Source organism: Schistocerca gregaria, chromosome 3, assembly GCF_023897955.1.
Source record: "Schistocerca gregaria isolate iqSchGreg1 chromosome 3, iqSchGreg1.2, whole genome shotgun sequence".
Classification (NCBI taxonomy): Eukaryota; Metazoa; Arthropoda; class Insecta; order Orthoptera; family Acrididae; genus Schistocerca; species Schistocerca gregaria.
The window spans coordinates 306,892,627-306,920,600 of NC_064922.1; the positions used below are offsets into that span (position 1 = coordinate 306,892,627).

At 41.3% G+C, this 27,974-nt stretch overlaps 1 protein-coding gene across 1 annotated transcript in view; it reads right to left on the reverse strand.

The window, feature by feature from the left end:
• LOC126354901 (uncharacterized) overlaps positions 1 to 27,974 on the reverse strand; it is a 365,410-nt gene that overhangs the window by 235,350 nt on the left and 102,086 nt on the right. Inside the window, exons 7-8 of the mRNA XM_050004967.1 lie at positions 22,997 to 23,536; positions 10,570 to 10,759 (exon numbers count right to left, since the gene is read on the reverse strand). Of these exons, the coding sequence (XP_049860924.1) occupies positions 10,570 to 10,759; positions 22,997 to 23,536 (730 nt within the window). The remainder of the gene's footprint in view (positions 1 to 10,569; positions 10,760 to 22,996; positions 23,537 to 27,974) is intronic.

Here is a 27,974-nt window from a genome sequence, read left to right on the forward strand (position 1 = left end):
GGTTCTTGGAATGAAGAACATACATACACACACAGTACATCAGAACATGGCTGATTGAAATGAAAACGACATTCTACAGGAAAAAAGTATTATGGAGGACAAATGTGTAAGCTTGTTTTTGTGTTACATTAAGCTACTGCTAAATAATACAGCAGTGACCTCAGTCAGTCCATGGCAGTGCAGCAGGAAAAACAATTGTATCTCCATGTGTTATCTCAACCTTGCCTGTCTCGTGAGCATCTGCCACCTGCTCGCTGCTTGTGCAGTCTTTTAAGTTGCTGTTGGCTCCTTATGCAGTCTTCTTTCAGACTGCTTATTTCCAGATGCATGTTTTACTTTATACTTTAATCCCTGTCAGTTCTTCGCTAGTAATACAGAATTACGCAGTAGATTTTCCTAATTGGCATTTATAAGATCTACAGATGACAGCCTTAAAGATAGAAAACTACTTCGCATACAAGAATCAACAGCATTACACAGGGATACAAGTCTCCCTCAAATATCTAAAATCACGGATTTTCGAACTTCCGCTGGAAAACAGTTTCAAGTGCGTAAGAGCATAAACTAAATGTTCACATTGCTCACTAGGTTATCGCAGCGTTGGAGTGACGATACATACAAGTAGGTAGTTAATAAATAGTGAGATTTTAATTGAATCAACTGTGGGTTCTTGGTGAAGCATTGTAAATTAAATGAAGAAACACTGTTTGTTGCCTTGTTTCACAAATTCTATTATTAATGATACTGGACAGCCTTGGTTTCGGGTCATAAGCCCATTTTCAAGTACATTACTGATTCCCAAAGTTAATAATGCACAGAAACGTTGCTGGGCTTGCATTCAAAATCAGTTTTATTGAATCAAATGTAGGTTCTTGGTGAAACATTGTAAATTAACTAAACAAACGCTGTTATTCCTTGTTTCGCAAACTTTATTATTAATGTTACGGCACAACCTAGGTTTCGGGTTATACTCCCGTTTTCAAGCACATTACTGATTCCCAAATATGATAATACACAGATTTATAAAAATTAAAATGATTTTGAATACAAGCGAAGGAACATAACTGTGTTTTCTGTGCATTATCATCTTTGGGAATCAGTAATATATTTAAAATGGGCTTATGATCCAAACCTAGGTTATGCAGAAACATTAACAATAAAATTTGTGAAACAATGCAGAAAAAAAGTTTGTTTAGTTAATTTACATTGTTTCATCAAGGATGCACAGTTCGATTCAATTCAAATGATTTTGAATGCAAGCGAATCAACATTAAATGTGCTCTCTGTGCACCATCATCTCCGGGAATCAGTAATGTACTTGAAAATGGGCTTATAACCCGAAACCTAGGTTGTGCGGTAACATTAATAATAAAATTGTGAAACAAGGAAATATACAGTGTTTGTTTATTTAATTAATGAGGTAATAATTGATCCATGACATAAAGAGTAAGATGGGAAGATGTGATTCAAGAAACATGCACTTCAGCTTCCCCTCACAGTTTACAAAGTAAAGTAAATGCTGTTATTGAAGACCTAAAATAAAATATGTAACTGTTCTACAACAACAACTGCACAAAACTGATGGAGACCAATGCCTTAGACTTTTGGCTTGATGTAATATGATATGCCTGCCCGTTGGGTATCATCAAGTCTCAACTCACTAATTATGCATTTTGCAAGTCTCAACTGGTGTGAATTTTTCGAGCGAGTGAAATATGCTGCTGCAGCACTGCACGTGTGCTGACGTCAACTGCTGATTCACCTGAAGGGGGTGTAAAAGCAAACGGAAGCACTCTAGGGGGACACTGATGTTGTAAGCATTAATATCGTTTTTCTTCTTTTGGTGACGTACAAGCAACTCTCCAAAAAATGGAAGTCTCACACATACAGTACTGCTAACACTCTTATATCTTCTCACTTACTAATTGATTGTTGTAATTCAGGCATTCTCATTCAGCGTTGCAGAAACTGCAAGTTGCTGAGTGGCGAGAGAGCAATGGCTCGCCAAAATACCCAGTTGTGAGGAAAATTCAACACTCGTGGCAACTCCCCAAAAATGTATGGTCGTAAATATTACTATTAATGGTCATTCAATTTCCACTCACTCACTCTTCTTACTAAACAATTCTGATTATGCAGTTTGTCATCAAAGCCTCTTTCAATCTTGTCTATTCTCCTTCAGGCATTTGCTACACAAGTCTCAGATCTTGCCATATCTATAATGCAACCACATTGATTTTACAAGGTATACTTTGTCTCATGCTGTGTTGTAGAATCTGCAAGCAACAGAGACTGTTGAAAATATGATTGTGAAGCAGCAGCAGAGAATCTGTAGCACTTGAAGGACTAGTACCCTGACAGAAGACATTTGCCAGCAGAGAACTTTCTCAGTATGCTGAAAATTGCTGTCGTCTGTTACTTACTGTATCAGCAATAGTAAGTTAGCAAGAATCAAAACGAATTAAATTAGGTGATCTTGAATGGACTGCTGTTAACTCCGTACTTAGAAGTCTAATATATATAAGTGTGATAGATAACAGGCTTGGATTTAATAATCCTTTATAGTTCTTGAATGTCAGTTTTCATTTTTTGCGTGCAAAGAGTTCGTCAAACTAGCCATCCAATTAAAATCAGTTTTTCGCTGTCTGCAACTATCTTTTGTACGAGTTAGTCAGAAAAAAATGCATCTCAGTACAAAGTATGCGAGATCAGTGCTATCTGAAATTACTGATGTTTTATACTGATAGTGTTGATAAGCTGTTCAAGATACTTGAGACTTTTCCAGTACGATATTCTGGCTGTATACTGAAAGAAATAGTTCAGCTGCGAGTTAACGTAAATGAAAAGAGGGATTTTATGCAAGAATATACACAGAACTTCTGAAGGTGATAGAAGATAAAACCGTGGTAATGAATGTTAAGCCAAATTATAATGCTTCTTTAAAGTGGCCAGTTCTAGCAGGATCGTATCCTTAAATAAAGAAGCACAGTGTACCTGTAGGTCGAAACATATTCTATATTTAAACAATTGAACCTAGCCAACACACCATTCCCTGCAGAACTGCAACACATACAGATTTCAGAAAAACAAAATAAAGACGTCTCTGTAAACATCTATGGCATCCAATATTCAGATTATCAATAGATACAGTGAGTATTTTATGAGGATCTAATATGGAGGAATGAAGGTCGACATGGTCGAGGGGTAGTGGCAGTCTCCACGATTGGGGTAATGACTGTCATCATGACTGTTATAATGACAGTCATCATATCTGGACAATGGCAGTCACCATGATCGAAGGGGAATGGCGGAGAAGGTAATGGTAGTCACCGTTTGGATGTAGGAATTATTTCAAGGAACTATGTAAAATCAGTATTCATCTTGTTTCTACTTTGAAAGGCTACATTATTTGACATAAACATTAAGTATGAAAATATGTAAAGTATAAAAGGGATGGAATTTACCGATGAGTCTACTGTGTCTGACAAAGATCTGTGTGTGTGTATGTTTATGCAATTTAGTAACAAATACCTTGTACCATTTTATGTAAATATTGTTCATGTGAACGTTCAAGAAATGTTGCACATCTTACAACTCAACACCAGTTTTACGCATTTGACTGCATCATACCTGATTGCATCATGTATGTGTGCACAATTTTATGCAAATATCTCAGTCTTTGAAGACAAGGTTTCGAAAGTAATGCATATCTTTGAACTTGTATCTATATTCTGATTGCTTACATTTTAATACTGTGGTATAATTGGCCGGAGAGGCAATGGGGAAATGTGGAGGGGGGAGTGAAGGGGATAGAATTTACAACTGGGTTAGTGCAATCATCTTGGATTTCTAAAAATTTCTCGCTAGCTCAATTGGATAAGTTCCAGCATCTTGGATTTTGATTGGCTTGAAAGTGTAGGACGGGGGAGGGCAGGGGGGACACGGCTGCCGTCATCTGGGGTTACAATGTCATTGCCCATGTATGTAGGTAAGCCCTTGCCCGTGTTTGTAGGAAATCTGATGCATATAGATCAAAGTAATTGGGAGGCCCCATAGGCCACAGCCATACGTACTACTCTCTGCATGCTAAACTGTCACACTTTGAAATCCCCTGGATCACCTACAAATTTAACAACGTTTTTCTTCTGCTTAGGCACAATAAGTAAGATTTCAAAATTTGCTGCCCTTCCTGGTGTTCAGTTTATAATCCAATCAGTGCACAACGTGTGCTCACTAAACCAGCTGCACAAAAAAGGTATCAACTTTATTCGGTCAGTGACATGTCAACAAGCTTTTCAATGTCTTACGAATTATCTAAAGTCAGCACAGTGAATAACATGGTATACAAAACTCCCTGCAGTTTCTTCACCGTCGATTTTCTGTAAGATGTAAATTCTTGGGTCTGTCCTCCATACTTTGTGCACTTTAAACACCTCGGTTGACCAGTTAGGAATGTGAGATGTATCTAACACAGTTTTTTGTTTCGAAAAAAAAAATCGCCTACGCTGAAGTTCTGCTTGCGTGGATCCACCATTTTCAAAGGAATATTAACGCCACTGAATCAGGTGTCTGCTCAAATGCCCTGTCTCCACTGTGTATGGTATTCTTGGTTAAGCACATAGGTAGCTTTCCCAGCATATACGGTTGATTTCAGCTGGCCCTATTCATCATATCGAATTTGCTAACACTGCGACAAATAGCTTTTCGCACCTTCATGACTTGGTGATCCAGCAACGTTCTATCGCATACTGATCGCATTCCGAAATAGTACACTAATTATACAATCTTACACATAGCTTTTCAAGGTCATCAATCTTTCCACGTATTACACTGAGTAACCTCGGAGGTATTTCATTGCCTTCTTCTTGAGTTTTTCTTTCCATGATATTTACAGGAGGATATTTTTTAATATCTTTTACTGTTTTTGCACCTTTACAGTCGCCACAAGAGCCTCACTGATCTTTGATCATTGTCCGTTTGTCTCCTTGATATGTGACTATATTCTATCATTCAACTGCTGACCTGAGATTCACCTTCCGTAGCTTCTGCCTTGGCATTCCTATTCAATTCCGATAATCTTGGATTGATTGTCTCGATTCTTCTGTCGACGTATAAATACATGTTTAGCTTGTACTTCATCTCATCAGCATAAGAACATTCTATATGAGCAAATTTATCCATAGCGTAAAATATACTGATACTGTTACGTATTGGTACACCGGTTTTTATGCAGATTCTCATCGAAGCCTCGTTTGTATCGGCCTTCATTCTATTTCCTCACTTTATCAACAACCAGAAAACCACATGAATTATTCCAACAATCCCCACATATGGTGATTAATTTGTTGAATGACATGAGCTTCCTAAATACGCTTTCAATTTGGATTGTCCTGTTTGTAACCAATTGCTTTAGTGTTATTGAACATGTCAAGCTCATAAGGCTGCCAAAAAAGAAAAGAACCAACTTTATTCTGGTTTCCACTGTGACGTCATCAAACATGAATAGCTTTATGGCTTTAATTTTTCAGGTAGTCGAACATCACGCCCTCTTTCTGAATATCTGCTACGTAATTCTCTCAACGTAATGCAAAATCTCCTGTAATAGCTGATATTTCGGTTGTAAAAGGATTTTTAAAGAAATATACGCATCCTCGAAGCGGACCTCTTCAAGATGTGTTAACTGTGTAAGAACATGATTAGTCTCGCCACATTCTATGGGTACAATAACTGAAGCTCGTATGTTGTTGGAAAGTAATGATTCATTCTTCGTCTCCTATTTTCCAGCGTCATCATTGCAGAACCAGGTAGTCAATCTTGTGACAAGGACGTTTCATACACTCAGTCATGACGACGAGTACATGCTCACATTGGCATACAGTTTATTTTATAAGGAAAACAAACACAAACACGTATCTCGTAAACTTTTTATTTATAATAACTTTCATATTGCAAAGCATCTTAAGAGAATTAAACACGATTACAGTTCTGTGCTTTGCTTATATTCAGCATACTTGACTCATCCATACCAGTGTGAATCATATAGTTGAGTAATGGTTTCTTCCAATAGACACAGAGTTTGATGAGCAGACTCCAATAGTTTACTCCACCATGTCTCACAGAACTGGTGGACATTCGATTAGCCTCTTAGGTGACAGTCTACAGCATATTTTATGAATTGCGTACATTAGACTCTTAAACGTCTGCTCCTGCAGATATCTGCAGTTTCTGCTGAGCATTACTGATGGCGAGTGAATGGTGCCATGGAACAAAGGAGAAATATCCACTGACAGATCACATAGTCAAACCCGTTCATCTTTGGATCATATATCTTTAGTATCACAAAATCGTGGAATTTCTTATACAGCCAGTGGACAGAACTCCTGATGTTATACCGACGCTGTTGCATTAATATCCTGTGTTATTTAAACTGTAACTAACGTCAAAGAACATAATTACATCATGTGGCTGCTGCTTCTTCACTTCACCTGTCATGCACTGCAACATCTTTAGTTCACTGTTGGTTCTCTCACGACTGGATGAACTATGTATCAATCGCTGTTTAACAAATCTGGCTAACTACAGGGATGTATTCCTGACTGGAAATGGAGGGAAAAAGGTGCTATGTACATCTGTCCAGAAATGGACGGTGTGTGTGCAGCAACGATAGATCGTCCCGGAACAGTACAGAGCTTCATCGCATCCATGTCACAACGAATATTCAAAGTGGCTTCAATGGAATGCAATGCACGCATTCATACATTGCATCATGGATTCCCACACGCTTTCCCAAGTTGCTGCCTCTCTGCAAATAGCGTCACAGGCGTTGTAAACACCCTTTTGAAGCGTCTGCACATCAGCAACTGGTTCAGCATACAAAGCGCTTTTCAGATGCCCCCATATGTAAAAATCCAGCGGGTTTAAGACCAATGATCTAGCAGGCCATGGTACAGGGCCTCCATGTTCTAGCCAACGACTGAGGGAGATGCTGAGGTGTCGACGAACTGTAATATGGAAGTGGGGTTGTTATCCATCATGGAGAAACCACATAACCTGTCGTATTGCCAAGGCCACATTCTCAAGCAGCCCATAAGAATATTCTGCAGAAAGTGCAGGTACTTTCCTCCATCGAGGCGTTGTGGAATAATAATGGTCCAAGTATGTGGTCAGTAAGAATTTCTGCCCACACATTGGTGCTGAAATGATGCTGATGACACGGCTCAATCATTCCACGAAGGCTATCTGCAGCCCACAGATGACGATTATGCAGATTAATAATGCCAGTTCTGGTAAAAGTTGTTTCGTTGGTAAAGAGGGCTGAAGACAGAAACCCCATAATTTTGATTGTCTGTTGCGAAGACGATCGACAAAGTCCTTCAAATAGAGGGAAATCCTCTGCCGATAATCCCAGGTTGCAGGTGATAGTAATAGCAGCGGTTGTCATGCAGGATACACTTAATCGTACTTTACACCCTGTTGGCAGGCCACTTGCCTGGAGCTTGTACTAAAGTTCGTCACAATATCATGTAGAACGTGGTCGTCCAAATCTAGCGTACGCATAGTCCGCCGCCTCCCGCGACGTTTGTCTGTCTGAAACGTATTCAAATGTATAACTCGAGTTTTCTCTTGCAGATAACTCTTAAATGGTTAGAAATCGACCTAACAAGACTTCACAACAATGCTGCAGTCCAACTAAAATGCGGTAAGCTATTAACGGGGTGGAAGCGGCGAAATGGCTTGCACGAAAGCAAATATAATATTTAGTATCCCCACAATGACATTGAAGAGACGAATTAACAATTTAAATCATGGAAACCGAGGGAAAAAAGTTCTTGGTTCAAAACGACCTGTTTTCACCCCTGAACAGCGGAAGGAACTAAATGATTATATTTTGAAAATGAAAACAATGTTCTTTGGCTTTACAGTTAAAGATGTCGAAAGTCTTGCTTTTCAACTAGCTGAGAAAAACAAAATTAAACACCTTTTCAACAAAGAATCTGGTCTTGTTGGAGAAGACTGGTTCTACGGATTCAAGAATAGTCATCTAGAACTGTCACTGCGATGGCCTAAAGCGAAATCTATCACTAGAGTTCAGGCCATTAACAAGCCTTTCTTTCTTTTCTTTTGCTACTTCAGGCAGGGTTAAGTACGGATTTGGCATGGTGAATTTTAAGGGGTGGCTGGATGCCCTTCCTGTCCCACCTCAAACCCCCTGGGATGGAATTAAAGTACCCCAGCTGTCTGCATCTAGTGTAAATCGTGAAATAGTGTGAATGTGTTTCAAATGTCTATGAGGCATGTAAATGAGGCGGGACGTGGGGACCAGCCCGGTGTTTGGAAAACCGCCTAAAAACCACATCCAGGCTGGCCGGCACGCTAGGCGTCGTCGTTAATCCGCCGGCGGATTCGATCCGGGACCAGCACGCCTACCCGAGTCCAGGAAGCAGCGCGTTAGCGCTCTCGGCTATCCTGGCGGATCCGGCCTTTAACAAGCCTAACGTAGAGAAATTTTTCTCCCTATTAAAAACTCTCTTGGATGATAAACAGAATTCCGCTCCATCGTATCTTCAACGTCGATGAGACTGGTGTAATTACTGTCCAAACAAAATAGAGTAACGTCCACGCCTGTCGAGGAAAGACAGTTACATCTGCGGATAGTGGAGTTCTGTCCACAGCAGTCATTTGTACGTCCACAGAGGAATATTTCATTCCCCCAAAGATTATTTTCCCTCGCATCCATTGAAAGCTGTGTTGCCTGAGGGTACTCCTTTTCTTATAATTATTTAGGCTGGATGTAAATGGAAACTTTTTCTTCATTGTTTGGACATTTCCTGAGCCATACTAAGCCATCAGACAAGGACTCTGCTCCTCTCGTACTGGACTGTCACACACACCAAGAATCTGGACGTCAATCTGCGTGCAAACGAAAACAAAGTCGCAATAGTTACAACTCCGCGTCATTGCACCCACAAATTGCAGCCATTGGATGTGTCATTCATGTTCCCACTTAACACATTTTATTTGTCTGCTTTAGAGAAGTTCCTCCGCAACAATCCAGGATGAGCAGTGACCCAATACCATGTGAGCAGACTTTTTGGAGAAGCATATCTCACGGTGGCAACGTCTATAACAGCCCATAATGGATTTACAAAAATGTGGCATTTGTCCTTTCAACCCTGATATTTTTGCAGAAGCAGATTTTGCTGTCTCTTTTGCTGTTGACAGACCTCTTATTACTAAAGAGAGGCCTATGTTTTACAGTTCAGAAAGACTGAAAACTAAACTAATTCCATCTACGTTCTCTAATACTGCACCAGCTATTTCAGCTCTAATGTCACCGCAATGTAGTCCTTTTTTTGTGGTTACTCCTGAAGATATCAGCCAGCCATACAAATATATTCAAGTTCGTTTGCCGAATAGGAAGAGCGGCTCAACTACCATCTTAACAAGCAGTCCATATAAGCAACAACCGACTGAAGAGAAGAATTTAAAGCAACAAAACGAAAGGAAAACTGAAGGAAGAAGAATGTGCAGAGTACGACAAATAATGTGTGGAGGAAACTTGGTGTCTCAGATAGGCAAAGGGAGACCAACACCAAGAGAAGGAAAACTTCTCTTCGGGAGGATACATGCAGCGAAGATGGAAACGAAGGAGATGACGACGAATGCATGTTCTGTGAGGATAAATGGTCGACAAGTGCTGGAGGACGGATATGTTGTTCATCTTGTCGTGAATGGTTTCATGAAGAGTGTGTGGAGTTGATGAGAACTGCGATGATTTCACTTGTAAGTTATGTGAAAGCAAATGCAGGAAGTAAACTCATGCAACGATTACTGCGTTTCCCTAAGACACTGACGTTTGAAAGTGTTAAATTTAATTTCAAAAGTTATTTTCAGAGTTGTTTGAGATTACGTTTTCATTTCAGTTAGTAAATTTTTATTGGCATATATAGTCTATATTAAAATTAAAACTAATTTCTGCACTGGCCTGTGGTTTCCTTTAGGTGCGGAAGCATTAATTTAATATTATTTGCATTTTTTCACCAAGGGATCACATTGTCCGCGGTCCTGCGGCAGAGTGGTCACTGTGCAGAATTCAAACTATTGTTATTAACATTAATGTGTTTAAATTTATAAAATTGGTAAACAATTATTTCAACAAACATACAAAAATAGTTCCAATGGTGAAGTTAGAGACAATAAGTCTGAGAAATGTGTCGATTATAGTGGTTTACTCCTTAATGTGACCACATTGCCCCAGTCTCCCCTATTGTTATAGCAGCCTCCGTACAAGAGAAAAAGCCGAAGATCCTGTGCAAAAAGGAAGGAGGATACGCAACGAATAAATCTGAAAGAAGATTTATACAACGATCGACAGGCTTGGGCATGAGAATGCGAGAAGCGCCCTAAGGAACTGCAAACAAAACGAAAAAAAAAATCCACAGTATTTGTGGATTTGAGAATCTGCTGGTGGTGTAAGCTTTTTGTAAGCTAAACATCTAAATGTTGCTAGATCCCACTATGTAATGAAGTAGGCTGCAGGGCCTGCTAACAAGTTGGGGTGCCTCTTACCTATGTCCTCCTCCTTGGTGAGAGACGATGCCACACACAGGCGGATGGCGAGGAGATCGTCGACCTCTACAGGCGTCACCCACATCCGGCCAGAGGCGTTGAGGTAGGCGAGCAGCAGCTCCGTGAGGTGGTTTTGGTGGCACTCAGTAGGGAAGCTCAGCGACTCCAGGCGGAAGCACACCACGCCCATCTAGAGCACCAACCACCATCACTACTTGTCCTTGCGGCATGCTGCTTCATATCTGGAAGTTAGGTTACAAATGTGCACCATAGCTCATCTGAAGAACGTAGAGATGTGGATGGATGGAGGGATGAAATGCGATCCAATAAATTCAATTATGGCTGTCTGAAAGAAGGGATAGGTCGAAGAGGAGGGTCATGGTATCTTAAACCCCCCATCCCACCTTTCTATCATCTGCCACCCAAAGAACACTTTACATCAAGCGTTCCTATTTTTACATACACTGCCTTACGGCAAAAGTGAAGCACTCACAAGGGGACGAGGAAGCGAAATTAAACTTTACGGTTTGGGAGGGTATGTGATGTTATTTCGGTGATTACGAAATAGAGTCGAATTTACAAGGACCGTATCACCACCTGTGGTCTGGATACATGTACTGATTGGTTTTGGAGGGCTGACAAAGTTGTATTATACTCTTTTGAGGCAAGCTGGCTCACAACTGTTGTAACTCAACCTTGATATTCTTTGATACTAACACTGGGATGACGCTCACAAGTGAACTGGTGCAACACATGTTCTGTCGGAGACAGATCCGATCAGCATGCTAACCATGGGAGTACATCAATATCATGCAGTCAGTTCATAGTCACAGCACCAAAATATGCTTGCATGAGTGTTAATACTGACGATGGAGGATGATCGTGATATATTGTCGTGGCATCGGAGTTTCTTCACTCATTACCATCCATGACATGAAACCTCACACACACACACATACACAGAGAGAGAGAGAGAGAGAGAGACAGACAGACAAATGGTCCACCAAATCGTAACGCCACGGATAACACTATGTTGTGCCTCTCCAAAGTATTGAAAGAATGGGACCTCTATACAGGTTCCACCATATTATTCGCCAACGATGGTCATCTGGGCTAGTGCCGGACCGCGGTTCGTCGCTGAACACAATCTGACATCAAAAATCAGCAGTCCATGCTTCACGGCCACTCCACCCTTCGAACACAGCCATCTGTGTTGTAGTGTTCACGATAGCTCACGCGCGGGACGTAATGTATGTCAACTGCTAGTCTCGGACTAATGGTAGATGTGAATGGGTTCGGATGTGCTTCGTGTGCAATAATACGGCGGTCTTCTCATGTGGCAGTTAGCGTGGTCGACTAGAATTTTGAAGACGAGTATGTCAGCCTGTCCCCACGTTACCACGCAATACAAAATCGGCCGCTGTCACATCCGAATGCCTGCAAAATTGGCTTTTGTATGATTCGACCATCCGGCCAAATAGGGATCCACGAGAAGGTCACTTTCAAACGATGTCAGTTGCTGATAATGCTGTCTAACACGAGTACACGGCATTTATATGTCCTTCACACTGATCAGTCAACATATGAAGCTGTTCAGGCCCCCTATGTATCCTGTCAGTCCCGGTAAAACACTAAACATGAACAACGCTAGTGTATGCCTGTCTCAGAAAATTTTCGGTTTTGGGATTTCGGTTTTGAAAGAGACATAGGAGTTGGGTTGGATTAGGGTTGTTTGGGGAAGCAGACCAGACAGCGAGGTCATCGGTCTCATCGGATTAAGGAAGGACGGGAAAGAAGTCAGCCGTGCCCTTTCAAAGGAACCATCCCGGTATTTGCCTGGAGCGAGTTAGGGAAATCACGGAAAATCTAAATCAGGATGGCCGGACGCGAGTTTGAACCGTCGTCCTCCTGAATGCGAGTCCAGTGTGCTAGCCACTGCGCCACCTCGCTCGGTCTCAGAGAATTGCAACCCTAATTACATAAGTATCACCCGATCGTGTGTACGTCTTCCACGTGCTTAACTTTTATTATTAGGCAGCGGACACTAATATCCAAATTTCTCAGCTAGCTTTCAGTGAATAAAGTGGCACGAAAGCGAAGGATCTCGAAAATGGCCAACACTTCTATAAAATTACAAGTTATGTTTAACACGGAACACATTTCACTCTTTGCCTGAGTGCTAGTCTGCGTGTATGAGTTTGGAGCCTGATGGGACAGCAGAAAACACTCAAATGGTTCAAATGGCTCTTAGCACTATGGGACTTAACAGCTGTGGTCATCAGTCACCTACAACTTAGAACTACTTAAACCTAACTAACCTAAGGACATCACACACATTCATGCCCGAGGCAGGATTCGAACCTGCGACCGTAGCTGTCGCACGGTTCCGGACTGCGCGCCTAGAACCGCGAGACCACCGCGGCCGGCAGAAAACACTCCAACCTGGTAAAGGAGGCTGACTGCGCGTGGTGCTCGCAGGTAAACAAATATGTCGTATTCCACGAGTCCACAGGCAGCACTACAGAAGAACATGAATTTGAGTCAGGCAAGACAGAAACAGAAAGGCTCTCCGCTGAGAAAAGAATCAGAAACTTAACCGAACGCTGACGGAAGTAGCTTAAAAAGACAGATACAGGTAAGCAAGCCATAGTCACACATAGAACCGTACTGCTTAGTAAAACACTAATAATGCTAAGTGTTCACTTCTTTCTTGTGTAGTGTAAATTACGACGTTTTCAAAATATTTATTATTATTTTATAGACGTTGAAATTACTTTCAAGTCACATGTATTTTTCAAATTTTCGGAATAATGATTTTCAAGTGACTTAAAATTCTTAGTAGTTATGCTACACCATGTACTACGTATTCAAGTAAATAAATTATTATTATAATACTAGCTGACAAACCCGGCACTGCCAGTTTTCAATTGGAAACGAAAACAAAAATGCATTGTGTTTCTAGTGAAGCAGAGAAAAAGACTCATTTCAATGTATTTGAGAACACGCCCTTGAGATTATGAAACAGTCGTACAGAGAAATATGCATAATGTACAAATGTGTCAAAATGGGTCAAATGGCTCTTAGCACTATGGGACTTAACTTCTGAGGTCATCAGTACCCTAGACTTAGAACTACTTAAACCTAACTAACCTAAGTACATCACACTTATCCATTCCCGAGGCAGGAATCGAACCTGCGACCGTAGCGGTCGAGAGGTTAAAGACTGTAGCGCCTAGAACCGCTCGGCCACTCCGGCCGGCGTACAAATGTGTCAGTACAGTATCCAAATTAAGAAACTTGATCCCAGACTTTTACTGTTCGCTTGTCTACAACGCGATTTTGTGAACATCACTATTGCAACGCCGCTCTATAAATGGCTATTGTTTTCAAATGGTTAAAATGGCTCTGAGCACTATGGGACTTAACATCTGTGGTCATCAGTCCCCTAGAACTAGAACTACTTAAACCTAACTAACCTAAGGACATCACACACATCCATGCCCGAGGCAGTATTCGAACCTGCGACCGCAGCAGTCCCGAGGTTCCGGACTGAGCGCCTAGAACCGCTAGACCACCGGCTATTGTTTCCGCCTACAGCTATTTGCACTTCGCAGTTGTAAGCTTCCAAAACATGACGTCATATATCTTGAACTATGTGCGGCTCACTGATATATTTGTGTAGGTACCTTCAGCAGCTAATGTGGATACTGTCAGGTACATATGTTACTAACAGAGATAATACCAAAGAAGTAATAAATTTGAACGTCATGTATGATTCGGCAGTTTATCGGGCATATCATTGTTTATGATGTCATATCTCCTAAACTATGACAAGTACCTGGTTATTACCCCCACTGGCAGTGCGGTTCTAGGCGCTACAGTCTGGAACCGAGCGACCTCTACTGTCGCAGGTTCGAATCCTGTCTCGGGCACGGATGTGTGTGATGTTCTTAGGCTAGTTAGGTTTAATTAGTTCTAAGTTCTAGGCGACTGATGACCTTAGAAGTTAAGTCGCATAGTGCTCAGAGCCATTTGAACCATTACCCCCACAGTGATTGTTGCCTGACAGCAAAGGATGTGGTGGAAATTGTGACAGTAGTTTAGCAGAAATGAGGGAGATATACTGGGGAGACAAAACTCATGGGATAGCGATGTGCTCATATACAGATGCCGGTAGAATCACATACACCAGGCCAGAAGTGCAGCGCTTGGCGGAGCTGTTTTTTGTACTCAGCTGCTTTATGGGAAAAGGTTTCCGCCTAATTGTGACCGCACGAAAGGGAATTAATGGACTTTGAACGCGGAATGACAGCTTGACGCAAGGCACATTTCATTGCGGAAATCGTTAGGAAATTCAATATTCTGATATCAACACTGTGTCCCCTTGCCTTTACTCTGTGTAACATACTCTAAAGCTTTGCTGCAGAGCACAGCGAAAAGGTGAGAGGGCCCGCGAATACTGTCTCCGTTATACGTGCATTACGACATGAGCACAACGCAAGCACAATCATTACCTATCTTCCTGTGTAGAAAGATTGTGGGCATAAGATTGGTTTCATGATGAAATTATCTTTTATCTGAAATAGTAATAAGTGAAATTAACTGTATTTCAAAAGATGTCTTATTATCTGGGATACTTTTGGGTAAAATTTATCAACACTAATAATAACGACAGTTATATCACTGTAATCTTATTTTCAGGAGCTTTAGAATGCGATTTTTAAAAAAATGTATATTTTCATTAAAAACATATATCTGCTTCATTACCTCGGTGATACGATTAAACCTGCCACAGGATTACGTGCCCATTATCTGAATACTAATACATGCCGAAAACTGTGTTTCGGTATCTTCAACGGTCTACGAAGAAAAAGGATGTAAGTCTTAGGTGATTCATCTTGTATACGACGGACTGTGCTTCACATGGATTGCATTTGTGGATGTTCTTTGGAACCTTACTGTGTTTGCTGTTGGTGACTGTTCATATTACTACCGGATTGTCTGACGATACTGCTCACTTCAGTGACTGTACTTCACAGGGTTCTCAGTAGTGTTTTACATGTTAAGTTTAACTTCTTCATTTGTGAGGTCGTAAGTACTTACCGATCTAAAGTTACAAACAATGGACATCTCCAGACAGATGAAAAATACATTAGAAAACATCTAGATGCCGAAAAAAAAATCACCAGGGTAGTACACCTGCCCCTAATCGTGTTCTGACAATGTATAATTTCAAGGTTTGAAGTGTGAACTGTGTAACATGGAACAGTACCCAACGTCCCTTCGTTTCGCACTTGGAGATAGCGTAGTGGTAAGCGAAGTCTTACTTGCGGTCGTGACGGGGGTCCAGACTCCAGGCGCGAGAAAAATTACACGACTTATTGCTCCGAAGATTGTCTAAGAAAAGATTATTGGTAGACAACGATGAATTTTCTGCATTGCTACACATACAAAATATTCTTAATGAGTGTCATCAGTGTAGTGTAACAGATCATATCATGCAGTATTGAAGAATACAATACACAAACTAATGTTTACCATGATACGTATAAGTGTTTCATATTCGTAATTTCTCTTTCATCCCTATATCACCTTTTAATTTTGCATTTTTGTTTCTTAATTTTGAGTAATTTTCTGTAATTTTTCTTTCACTAATACTTATTATTCAGTTAACTGAGAAATTTATAATGTCAATAATAACAAGCATACTAAAGCAATGTATTGTTAATGTCACTTGATATAATTTTCCTAAGACATCACTTTTGTAAAAGTCGTATTTACTGAAAAGGTAAACACACTTATTAATATTCGGATTCTTATGGGCAAATGTTGTTGCCCTTTGTAATTAAGAAACATGTTAAATTAGGAATGGTCAGAAAAGATAATATTAATAAAAATTATGTTATTATGTTGGCTAAAAGTGCCAAGTAATATTTATCGTAATAAGAAACATGTTGCGCAAGTACTTGGATTACGAAAACTCAATTATATTGTAAGCTGCAACAAAGACGAGTGTAAATCGATTCCCAGAATGTTATAAACGTTACGCTGTTGTGACCGCATGGCTCAGAATTATTTTGGAATAGCTCGTTTCAGTTCAGATTTTTGTTGATGAAGACAGGAAGCGTATTTGTAAGCAAACTGGAACTGATCATTAGAAAAAATTCAGAACTTTGTTTGTCATTCTTGGAATAAAATAAATGAGAAATTTACAAATTCTAAGTCAGGTCTTTTGTTTCAGGTAAGTACCTTGGACCGGTTTACTGAGCACGGAAGTTAAGAATGCACACTATTATTGTTCTAAGGATTTCCGTTTCATTGTTGGCATGTGATAATGTGTTTTAGGTGGGCTTACCAACCAAATCAACTGGCACATAAAATTTTTTACTATAGTTTAAAATTTTGTGCTAGGTAGATGTAGGAGGCGATCTTTAAATGTAGTGTTCTAGTATTCATTTGGCAAACTTTGTACTTGCCAGGATCGAAAGGAAGGATACAACGAATATGAGTTTCGACCAGTTAAATGGCCATCTTCAGATAACAGAATAGGAAGCAGTGTTGACGTCAGTTATTAAAGACTGAAACTTTGTCACAATTATGTTTACAATTCCAGACTCAAAAAATGTGTGCCAAGGAAACTGCTATAGGCATGTGTATTCCGAAAGACAGACATGTAAACAAGCAAGAAACAACAAATGTCTGGCGCATTTGTCAGTTCGGTCACTGCTGATACAATGGCACGTTATCAAGATTTACGTGAGTTTGAACGTGGTGTTATAGTGGGCGCACGAGCGAAGGGACACAGCATCTCCGAGGTAGCGATGAAGTAGGGTTTTCCCGTACGGCCATTTCACGAACGTACCACGTATGTCAGAAATCTGGCAAAACATCAAATCTCCGACACCGCTGCGGCCGATAAAAGATCATGCAAGAACGGGACCAACAGCAACTGTACAGAATCGTTCATCGTTACAAGGGCAAACCTTTCGCAAAAAGCTGCAGATTTCAATGCAGGGCCATCAACATGTGCCAGCGTGTGAGCCATTCAACGAAACATCATCAATATGGGATTTCCAAGCCGAATGTCAGCTCGGGTACCCTGACGACTGCACGACTCAAAGCTTTACGTCTCGCCTGGGCCCATCAACACCGACACTGGGTAGTTGATGACTGGAAACATGTTGCCTGGTCAGACGAGTCTCGTTTCAAATTGTATCGAGCGGATGGACGTGTACGGTTATGGAAACAAGTTTGTGAATCCACGGACTCTGCATGTCAGAGGGGACTGTTCAAGCTGCTGGACGTTCTGTAGTGGTGTGCGGCGTGTTCAGTTGGAGTGATATGGGACACCTCATACGTCTAGATACGACTCTGACTGGTGACACGTCAGAGTCTTGTCTAATAACCTACATCCATTCATGGCCATTGTGCATTCCGACGGACTTGGACAACTCCAGCAGGAGAATGCGAAACCCCATATGTCCAAAATTGCTACAGAGTGGCTCCAGGAACACTCATCTGAGCTTAAACACTTCCCCTGGCCACCAAACTCCACAGACATGAACATTATCGAGCATATCTGGGATGCCTTGCAACGTGCTGCTCAGAAGAGATCTCTATCCCCTCGCTCTTTTACGGATTAATGGATAGTCCTGCAAGATTCATGGCGCCCATTCCCTCCATCACTACTTCAGACTTACGTGGGCTCTTCCGTGTATATATGCTATGCACCATTTGATTATGTGGTATAACAGATATGGCTTTTATCAATATGATGTATCTGTTATATCACAGAATCAAATGCTGCGTGGCGTACACATTGTGATTCAGCTGTCCCTAGCAAAGTCATTCAGGAAGAGCAGCAGTGTTATATCTGGCCTTCAAAAACCACGCACGAGATTTTCATATTCTCTCGTTCGCTATGTGCAATTTATCAGTCCTGGAGAAAAATTGGACAAGACCTTTTTGTATTAAATTTAATGTGATTAAAATCTGTGCTGAGATGCGCATTTTCTAGAGGCCGTAGTTTTAAAGCCATTCAAGAAAAACGTAGGAATGTGACCTTCAAACATACCTCCACTCCTACACTCACGCCCCAGTAGTCAGGACTTCTAGTATGTTATTCATGGCACTCCCTTCTACTACTGTACAACAATTTGTGACTACACAAATTATTTTCTACATCAGACCTTTTTTGTCTTCGATAGTTGATAGGGATCTCAAGTTGATTCCGTATTTCTAGATTTCCGGAAGGCTTTTGACACCGTTCCTCACAAGCGACCTCTAATCAAGCTGCGGGCCTATGGGGTATCGTCTCAGTTGTGCGACTGGATTCGTGATTTCCTGTCAGGAAGGTCGCAGTTCGTAGTAATAGACGGCAAATCATCGAGTAAAATTGAAGTGATATCAGGTGTTCCCCAGGGAAGCGTCCTGAGACCTCTTGGGTGACAATCTGAGCAGTTCTCTTAGGTTGTTCGCAGATGATGCTGTAATATACCGTCTAGTAAGGTCATCCGAAGACCAGTATCAGTTGCAAAGCGATTTAGAAAAGATTGCTGTATGGTGTGGAATGTGGCAGTTGACGCTAAATAACGAAAAGTGTGAGATGATCCACATGAGTTCCAAAAGAAATCCGTTGGAATTCGATTACTCGATAAATAGTACAATTCTCAAGGTTGTCAATTCAACTAAGTACCTGGGTGTTAAAATTACGAACAACTTCAGTGGGAAAGACCACATAGATAATATTGTGGGGAAGGCGAGCCAAAGGTTGCGTTTCATTGGCAGGACACTTAGAAGATGCAACAAGTCCACTAAAGAGACAACTTACACTACACTCGATCGTCCTCTGTTAGAATATTGCTGCGCGGTGTGGGATCCTTACCAGGTGGGATTGACAGAGGACATCGAAAGGGTGCAAAAAAGGGCAGCTCGTTTTGTATTATCACGTAATAGGGGAGAGAGTGTGGCAGATATGATACGCGATTTGGGATGGATGTCATTACAGCAAAGACGTTTTTCGTCGCGGCAAGATCTTTTTACGAAATTTCAGTCACCAACTTCCTCTTAAGAATGCGAAAATATTTTGTTGAGCCCAACCTACATAGGTAGGAATGATCATCAAAATAAAATAAGAGAAATCAGAGCTCGAACAGAAAGGTTTAGGTGTTCGTTTTTCCCTCGCGCTGTTAGGGAATGGAATAGTAGAGAGATAGTATGATTGTGGTTCGATGAACCCTCTGCCAAGCACTTAAATGTGAATTGCAGAGTTGTCATGTAGATGTAGATGTAGTTGGCCTTATTACGCCATTGGTTTAGTCGAGCAATTACGAATTCTGTAATTGACGTTTGTGTAAATTTTACCTAACGATTTTGTGAATTTCAACATCACAAAATAAACAGTTACATCGCTGTATTACCAGGTCTTCCGGCTACGAAACTATTGTGCTTGTAATTGTTAAATTTGGCTCGAACTGTCAACATAATTGGTTTTTGCGGTAACATTTACAAAAGTAAGTTTTCTTCCATTACCTTCACTGTAAGTTTAAGTTAATAATGTTAAAGAAATAGCCGATTATGCTGGTGACATAATCGCCTCGTCAAGAGATACCAAAAAAGGTCGAATATTGGGAAAACTTTACATGTGACACCTCAAATTATAGAGGAATATTAACTGTCATTTTTTGATCTGAAGATGGTCGTTTGAGGCCGTCTAACCCCGTCATCCGTAAAGATACTGTTGATTACGTCATAAAATAAAAAAAGAAACACTTTCTTTTCGGCTTGGAACCACAGCATAGAATACGTCATAATATTAAATTTTATAATGAATTAATCCAGACGACCTGCAAATAGTGTAATTAATAGTGCTTCTATCTTGCTATAATCTTGTTCCAGCTATAGCGCCATTTTGAACTAAATCTATAGATGTTAAATTTGCTTAGTCTACTTACGTTTACAAAAGTTGTACGTAAAGATCAGTTTACATATGTACTTACGTGAAGTTGGAACAGATGACCATATTGCATCAGTGAGTAAACTGTCGATTGTCTGTTTATTGCTAGATTGCCATAAGTCACGTAATTTTTGTTTGTGTACACTTTCTTTTATCGTGAAATCCTTTTGACAGCTGTATTCTCATGGTTGTTTTATGTTTACAGTGTAATATTTGAGAATCAGTGATGATAGTTATATTTCACTGATATTATAATTTTGTTACGATTTGATATCAATGGTTATATTTCTGTTTTCGTTTACAGTGTGTTCTTATCTGTTCTCGATTTCCAAATGTCCCCAAAATTTTCTAGATAATTTTTATGTCTAAGATATTGTGATGACTGCGCTTAATTCTATATCGGCCAAACGGGACGAAACTTCAGCATTAGATTTAAAGAACACATAAGAAATTGCGACAGCAATCAATCAAGCTTTTATCTTCATGTAAAAAAAAAAAAAAAATCACAAATCAGAGCACATCGAAAATTCATTACAAGTTCTCCACAAAATATCAAAAAGGTGCGCTCTGAACACTCTTGAAGTATTAGAAGTATATACACACACGAAAAATCATCCAAGCGATATTCTCAATCAACAAATCGATCTTAAACAAAAAAACTATCTAGAATATTTTACTGACATTCTGGATATCAAGAACAGATCAAAATACACAGTAAAAGAAAGCAAAAGATAACCGTAGGTACAAATCACAACAAAATTATGAAACACAAATAACATCACTGACTAGCAAAGATTGCACTGTAAACATAAAATATCAACGAGGATAAACTGTCAAGATAGCTGTCAAAAGTATTTCACGAAAAAATTCTACATAAATAGGAAATACACTACTGGCATTAAAATTGCTACACCAAGAAGAAATGCAGATGATAAACAGGTATTCATTGGACAAATATATTATACTACAACTGACATGTGATTACATTTTCACGCAATTTGGGTTCGTAGATCCTGAGAAATCAGTACCCAGAACAACCACATCTGGCCGTAATAACGGCCTTGATACGCCTGGGCATTGAGTCAAACAGAGCTTGGACGGCGTGTACAGGAACAGCTGCCCATGCAGCTTCAACACGATACCACAGATCATCAAGAGTAGTGAGTGGCGTATTGTGACGAGCCAGTTGCTCGGCCACCATTCACCAGACGTTTTCATTTGGTGAGAGATCTGGAGAATTCGCTGGCCAGGGCATCAGTCGAACATTTTCTGTATCCAGAAAGGCCCGTATAGGACCTGCAACATGCGGTCGTGCATTATCCTGCTGAAATGTATGGTTTCTCAGGGATCGAATGAAGGGTAGAGCCACGGGTCGTAACACGGATGTGACCGTCATGATGCTGTAAACAGAACCTGGATTCATCCGAAAAATGACGTTTTACCATTCGTGCACGCAGGTTCGTCGTTGAGTACACCATCGCAGGCGCTCCCGTCTGTAATGCAGCGTCAAGAGTAACCGCAGCCATGGACTCAGAGATGATAGTCCATGCTGCTGCAAACGTCGTCGAACGGTTCGTGCAGATGGTTGTTGTCTTGCAGACGTCCCCATCTGTTGACTCAGGGATCGAGACGTGGCTGCACGTTCCGTTACAGCCATGCGGATAAGATGCCTGTCAGGTAGACTGCTAGTGATACGAGGCCGTTGGGATGCAGCACGGCGTTCCGTATTACCCTCCTGAACCCACCGATTCCATATTATATTCTGCTGACAGTCATTGGATCTCGACCAACTCGAGCAGCAATGTCGCGATACGGTAAACCGCAATTGCGATAGGCTACAATCCGACCTTTATAAAATTCGGAAACGTGATGGTACGCATTTCTCCTCCTTACACGAGGCGTCACAACAACGTTTCACCAGGCAACGCCGGTCAACTGCTGTTTGTGTATGAGAAATAGGTTGGAAACTTTCCTCATGTCATAGCGTTGTAGATGTCGCCACCGATGCCAACGATGTGTGAATGCTCTGAAAAGCTAATCATTTGAATATCACAAGATCTTCTTCCTGTCGGTTAAATTTCGCGCCTGTAGCACGTCATCTTCGTGGTGTAACAATGTTAATGGCCAGTAGTGTACGTGACTTATAATAGTCTAGCAACAAACAGGCAGTCGCCAGTTTACTCACTGATGCAATATGGACGTCTATTCCCACTAGATGTAAATTGCTCTTTCTGAACTACTTTTATAAACGTAAGTATACTCACCAAAGATACAGGTTTACCTGAGAATGGCGCTATAGTCAAAACAAGCTTGTAATAAGGAAAAAGTGCTACTTATTAAACTATTTGCAACTTGCCTGAAATAATTCATTATAAAAAGAAAGGCTGAAATAGATCAGGATTTAAGTAGAACACGTGATGGACCGCGTACAAATCGACCACGGGTTAGGTTAGACAAGTGCTCGCGACTCACATTGGCACTGTCCATGACTCTGAAGCGCCCGTCCCCACGCAGCAAGCCCTCGAACAGTTTGGCGAGTGAGCAGTGGTTGCGTATGCGGTCCTGGAGGGCGGCTATGCCGAACTTGCGGAAGGTGAACCAGAGCTTGAGGGCGCGGAAGCGGCGCTCGCGAGGCAGCCCCCAGTGGCGGAAGTCGAGGACCGGGTTGTCGCGCTCCTGCTGCGTCTGCAGCGGGTGCGTCGAGAACGCCTCGACCAGCTGGAAGTAGTCGCGCACCCACAGGCAGGCGCAGTCGAAGTTGACCGGCAGCCACTTGTCCGCGCTCACGTTGATCGAGTTGGCGCGGTCCAGGCCGTCGGCCAAGTGGCGCATCTCGGGGCAGATGAGCGCGTTGCCCGCGTACGTGGCGTCCACGTGCAGCCAGACGGCGGCCTTGCGCCGGCACTCCATCGCGATCTCGTGCAGGTTGTCGAACGCGCACGTGGTCTGCGTGCCCAACGTCGCGCACACGAAACACGGCATCAGCCCGTTGTGCTCGTCTTGTTCCATCGCCTGTCGAAACCCGTTTATTTATTTATTTAGAGTATGGCGCTACACACATGGTTTACACTTATTACATTATGAAATTATATGATAAAATACACTATAGAATACATAAGCGAAGGATACATAGTCAGATAAAATATAATACATGAACACAATAGAAAGTAACAGCACAGCAGATATTATGCGTTACACACGACTTCAAATTCTGACGTCCAAATTGGCTATCCTTGCTGGGGCAGGGCAGTGTGGCGTTGAAAAAGTCAGCCCGACTACCCTGGTAGGTTCTTAACTCACAGTCCTGGGCGATGTGCTGTATTGTTTGATTAGGTGGCCCACAGTCACAGCTAGGGCTAGGAAGCTGTGTAGATTGTGTGCACATAGTCCATGTCCTGTTCCGATTCTGTTTAGGCTTTTCCATAGCTGTTGTGGAAGTTCTAAGCCCTTAGGTTTCTCTGATGGACCGATAAGTTCACGGTTGTCAGGGGAGGCACTATCACTCCAGCTCTCGTGCCATTTAGTATCCATGCTGAAGTTGTCAGCTGACAGTTGTTGGGCCAGTTTTAAAGGGGGATTTCTGGAGCGGAGTCGTGTTCTTTCCAAAGTTGGGACATCTTCATGGATAGGAAGCAGGGGTTATTCATTATTTTTGTGTATTCCTTCATCAGAGCTTCCTGTCTTCGTAGGGAAGGTGGAGCTATATGAATAAGTGTTGGAAGCCAATATAGTGGGATAGTCTTTATGCATCCAGTTATGGTTCTCATAGCAGCGTTGAGCTCGGTGTCCACCTTGTTTACATGCTTGCTGGTTAACAACGCTAGTGCGCAGTAGTCGGCTGCAGAGTACACTGAGGCGAGTGCAGAGGTTCGTAGTGTGTCTGCTGCTGCTCCCAGTTAGTGCTGCACAGCCTCTGAATGAGGTTGTTCCGTGAGCTTATTTTATTAGATACATTTTCCAGGTGTCTTTTGAAGGATAGTGTCCTAACTAGAGTGTTCCCCAGGTACTTTGGATATGGCTGATATCGGAGTTGACTGTTATTCATATGAACCTTCAGCTCATATCCCGCCATTCTGTTGTTCAAATGAAAACAGCTGACTTCAGTCTTGGTGGGATTTGGTATTAGCCTCCATTTGGTGAAATACTCATGCATTTTGTTTAGGTCAGTTGCGAGGATGTTTTCAGTGTCTTCACTGCTTGCTTGGATAGCTCGGCTCATGTCATTAGCATAGCTGAACTTCCTTGAGATGGTTTCAGGCAGGTTAGAGATGTAAAGATTAAAGAGCATTGTTGCTAAAACTGATCCTTGAGGTAGTCCATTGTTCAGTTTCCTCTGTTTGCTTATGTCATTACCCTGTATCACCTGGAAGTATCTATCCGAAAGCATGTTGTTGAAAGTCTCAGTGTCATACGGCAGAGGATTACTTTTATCAGTTTATGTAGAAGTCCCTCCTTCCACACAGTGTCATAGGCAGCTGTTAGGTCTATGAAAGCTACCGCAGTCTTTTTTGTTTTGTTTTTGAAAACCTGCTGCAATATATGTCGTTAGACTTAGAACCTCAACTAATCGCGCGTGACGCAGCTCTTTTTCGCTTTACCCTTAGATGCATAACAGAGGTCTTTTAGACCTGACAACCATTGATTCTCTCAAGAAATTGTTTTAAAATTAATTTATTTTAATTTATGTCCTGTGTAATCCTTGGGAATACAACTGCCTTACTTGTCTGTTACAAGCCAAATTATTAATTTATGTATTTTGTTGTCCTGCTCGTATAATGCACGACAGAGGTTTTTTACACATCGTAGCAAACCAGCTGCCTTTCCGATTAATAGCTAGATTACAGATAACATTTATCTGTTTGGCGCAGTTATACTCTTTATTAAGGGGTCAGATACACAAAGCTACATTCCAATACCCAAGTGAAGGTAAGAGTATTTCTTAGTGCCAAAACACTTTCAGACGAACATACGAGGGTTGGAACTTAAGTAGTGGCAACTATTTATCCACAACCGATACAAAAGAGTTACATGTTTGCACTTGTTACTGTCCTTCAAAGTAGCCACCAGCGTTGTGTAGAACCCGTTGCCAGCGGTGTGGAAGGCGTAGTATACCGTTCTGTTGATGGTGCGAATGGAGCGGTCTACTGCCTGTCGAATCCCTGGAACAGTTCTGAAGCGAATGCAACGAAGTGGTTCCTTTATTTTCTGAATCAAATCAAAGTCACAAGGACTTACGTCCGGGGAGTGTCGTGGATGGTACAGTACTCACTGAAGAGAGCAGCCACAGCTTGCGCTGTATGCGCCCGCGCATTGTCGTGCAAAATGATGGGTGGGTTGCGCAGAAAGTGTCGCCACTTCTTTCGCAAAGCTGGTCGTAGGTGATGCTCCAAAAACAAACAGTAATACTGTTCATTGACGGTCTGCCGTTGAGGAACGTAATGCGTTAGGATAACGCCATCGCAGTCGTACACGAGAACCACCATAGCTTTACACCGCTCCATTCGCATCATCAAAAGAACAGGCTCTGCTAACGGTATACTACGCTTTCAACATCGCTGGCAACGGGGTCTACACAACGCTGGTGCCTACTCGGAAGGACAGTAACAGGTGCAAATATGTAATTCTTTTGTAACGGTTGTGAATAAATAGTTGTCACTATTTAAGTTCTACCCTCGTAATTTTCTCATCATAAACACAATAACTATTTAAGAAACTATTATTCCTTACTTAGGACGCAATTATGTACTCTACTGTCTGTAAAGACTGAGGAATATCTGAAGTCAGCACATGTGATCAACACTTTAAATGAATTATTACTGGATGGCTTGAAGATGAAGCTCCCTTTGATCAAGAAGACAGCAGAGATTCAGATACTGATGGTCATTAGAATAATGAACCAACATTTTATACCGTCCCAGGTGAAATAAGTAATGAATAATTAGATGATACAAACTACAAAATTGCTGATTTTCTTACCGGTCGGTATGGAACTCAATACAATAAATAACTGCCGCCAATGAGTAGAATACGAGAACACAGTTAGAGGTAGCGTAACTTAAAAAAAGAAGGAATATACACTCTGTATGAAGGCTGTAATGACCTAAGAAATTTTATATTGGATATAATAGCAATAATATATCTTGTGCTTATTTTCACTGTAATACCCCATGTACATGGAAGGCAGATCTGATAGAAGCTAAACTTTTCTCATATGGAGTGGAGAATGAAGCAGCCAAACCTCGAAAGCAAAGTACTATAAGCCAAGGCACGTTGTGGAATTAGTAGCCGATGGGCTAAGATTGCGTCAATGGAAGGTCTCAATAGGAAGATACATCATGAGCCCACATCTATAAGACAGAGAAGCGATTAGTCAGTCTGAAAATGCAAAACAAAATTACTGCGAACGAGATAGTGAAATTATTTGTGAAGGGCATTACTTTTAATGAGCAAATATTCTGGCGTTGATCAGTAAAATTAACAGTTAGTTATTCAGTTCTGGAAAACTAATATAGTTTATAATATTGTACTTCACTTTATACTAAAATAATAGTCATTATGTCATAATAAATTACTTTCTTATTCATTCTGCCTCACTACCCCTTCAAAATCTTATAAAATTTCCTTTAGCACTAGCATTAGGTACTTGTTTCAAGCTAGGAGTCTTAAAGGCCCTTCTTATGCATTTTTGATACTCCAGCGGCTTATGCATCCAAGGATTAATTGCGTTGCCCAAGAACAACGAACATAACATTAGTCACGCCGTTCAAAGAGCGACCTTAAAAGGAAGGACCACTTAAAGAAATAGCTGGCAAAAGTAGATGCCAGACTGAGATTCATAGGAAGAATCTTAGTGAAACATAAGTCATCGACGAACGAAGTGGTATATAGCGCTTGTTCGATTGACTGTTGAGTATTGTTCATCTGTCTGAGATCCTTAGCATGACTGGTAGATGAGAGAGAGAGAGAGAGAAGATCCAACGAAGAGCGGCGCGCTTTGTCACGGAATCGTTTAGTCGGCGCCGGAGCGTTACAGAAATGCTCATCAAATTCCAGTGGCAGATGTTACAAGAGAGGCGTCGTGCATCACGAACAGGTTTACTATTGAAATTTTGAGAGACTACTTTCCCGGAAGAGGCGAACAACATACTATTTCATCCCATATACATCTCGTGAAATGATCGCGACGAGAAAATTCGAGAAATTAGAGCTAATACAGAGGTTTACCGACAGTCTCCCCAAGCACCATTCTTGAGTGGAACAGTTAGTGGTAGTAGAAGTATTCTCTGCCAAACATCATTAGGCGGCGTAAGACGTAGATGTAGATGTGCGCCTTGGGGCGCTTCAGATGATGGAGGGCTGGTACCAGGCGGTCATGTGATCCTTGTTACGTTATTGTTCTCACGGCTAGTCCGAATATCAAGATGTGCTCATGAGCGTAGCGAGCAATGGC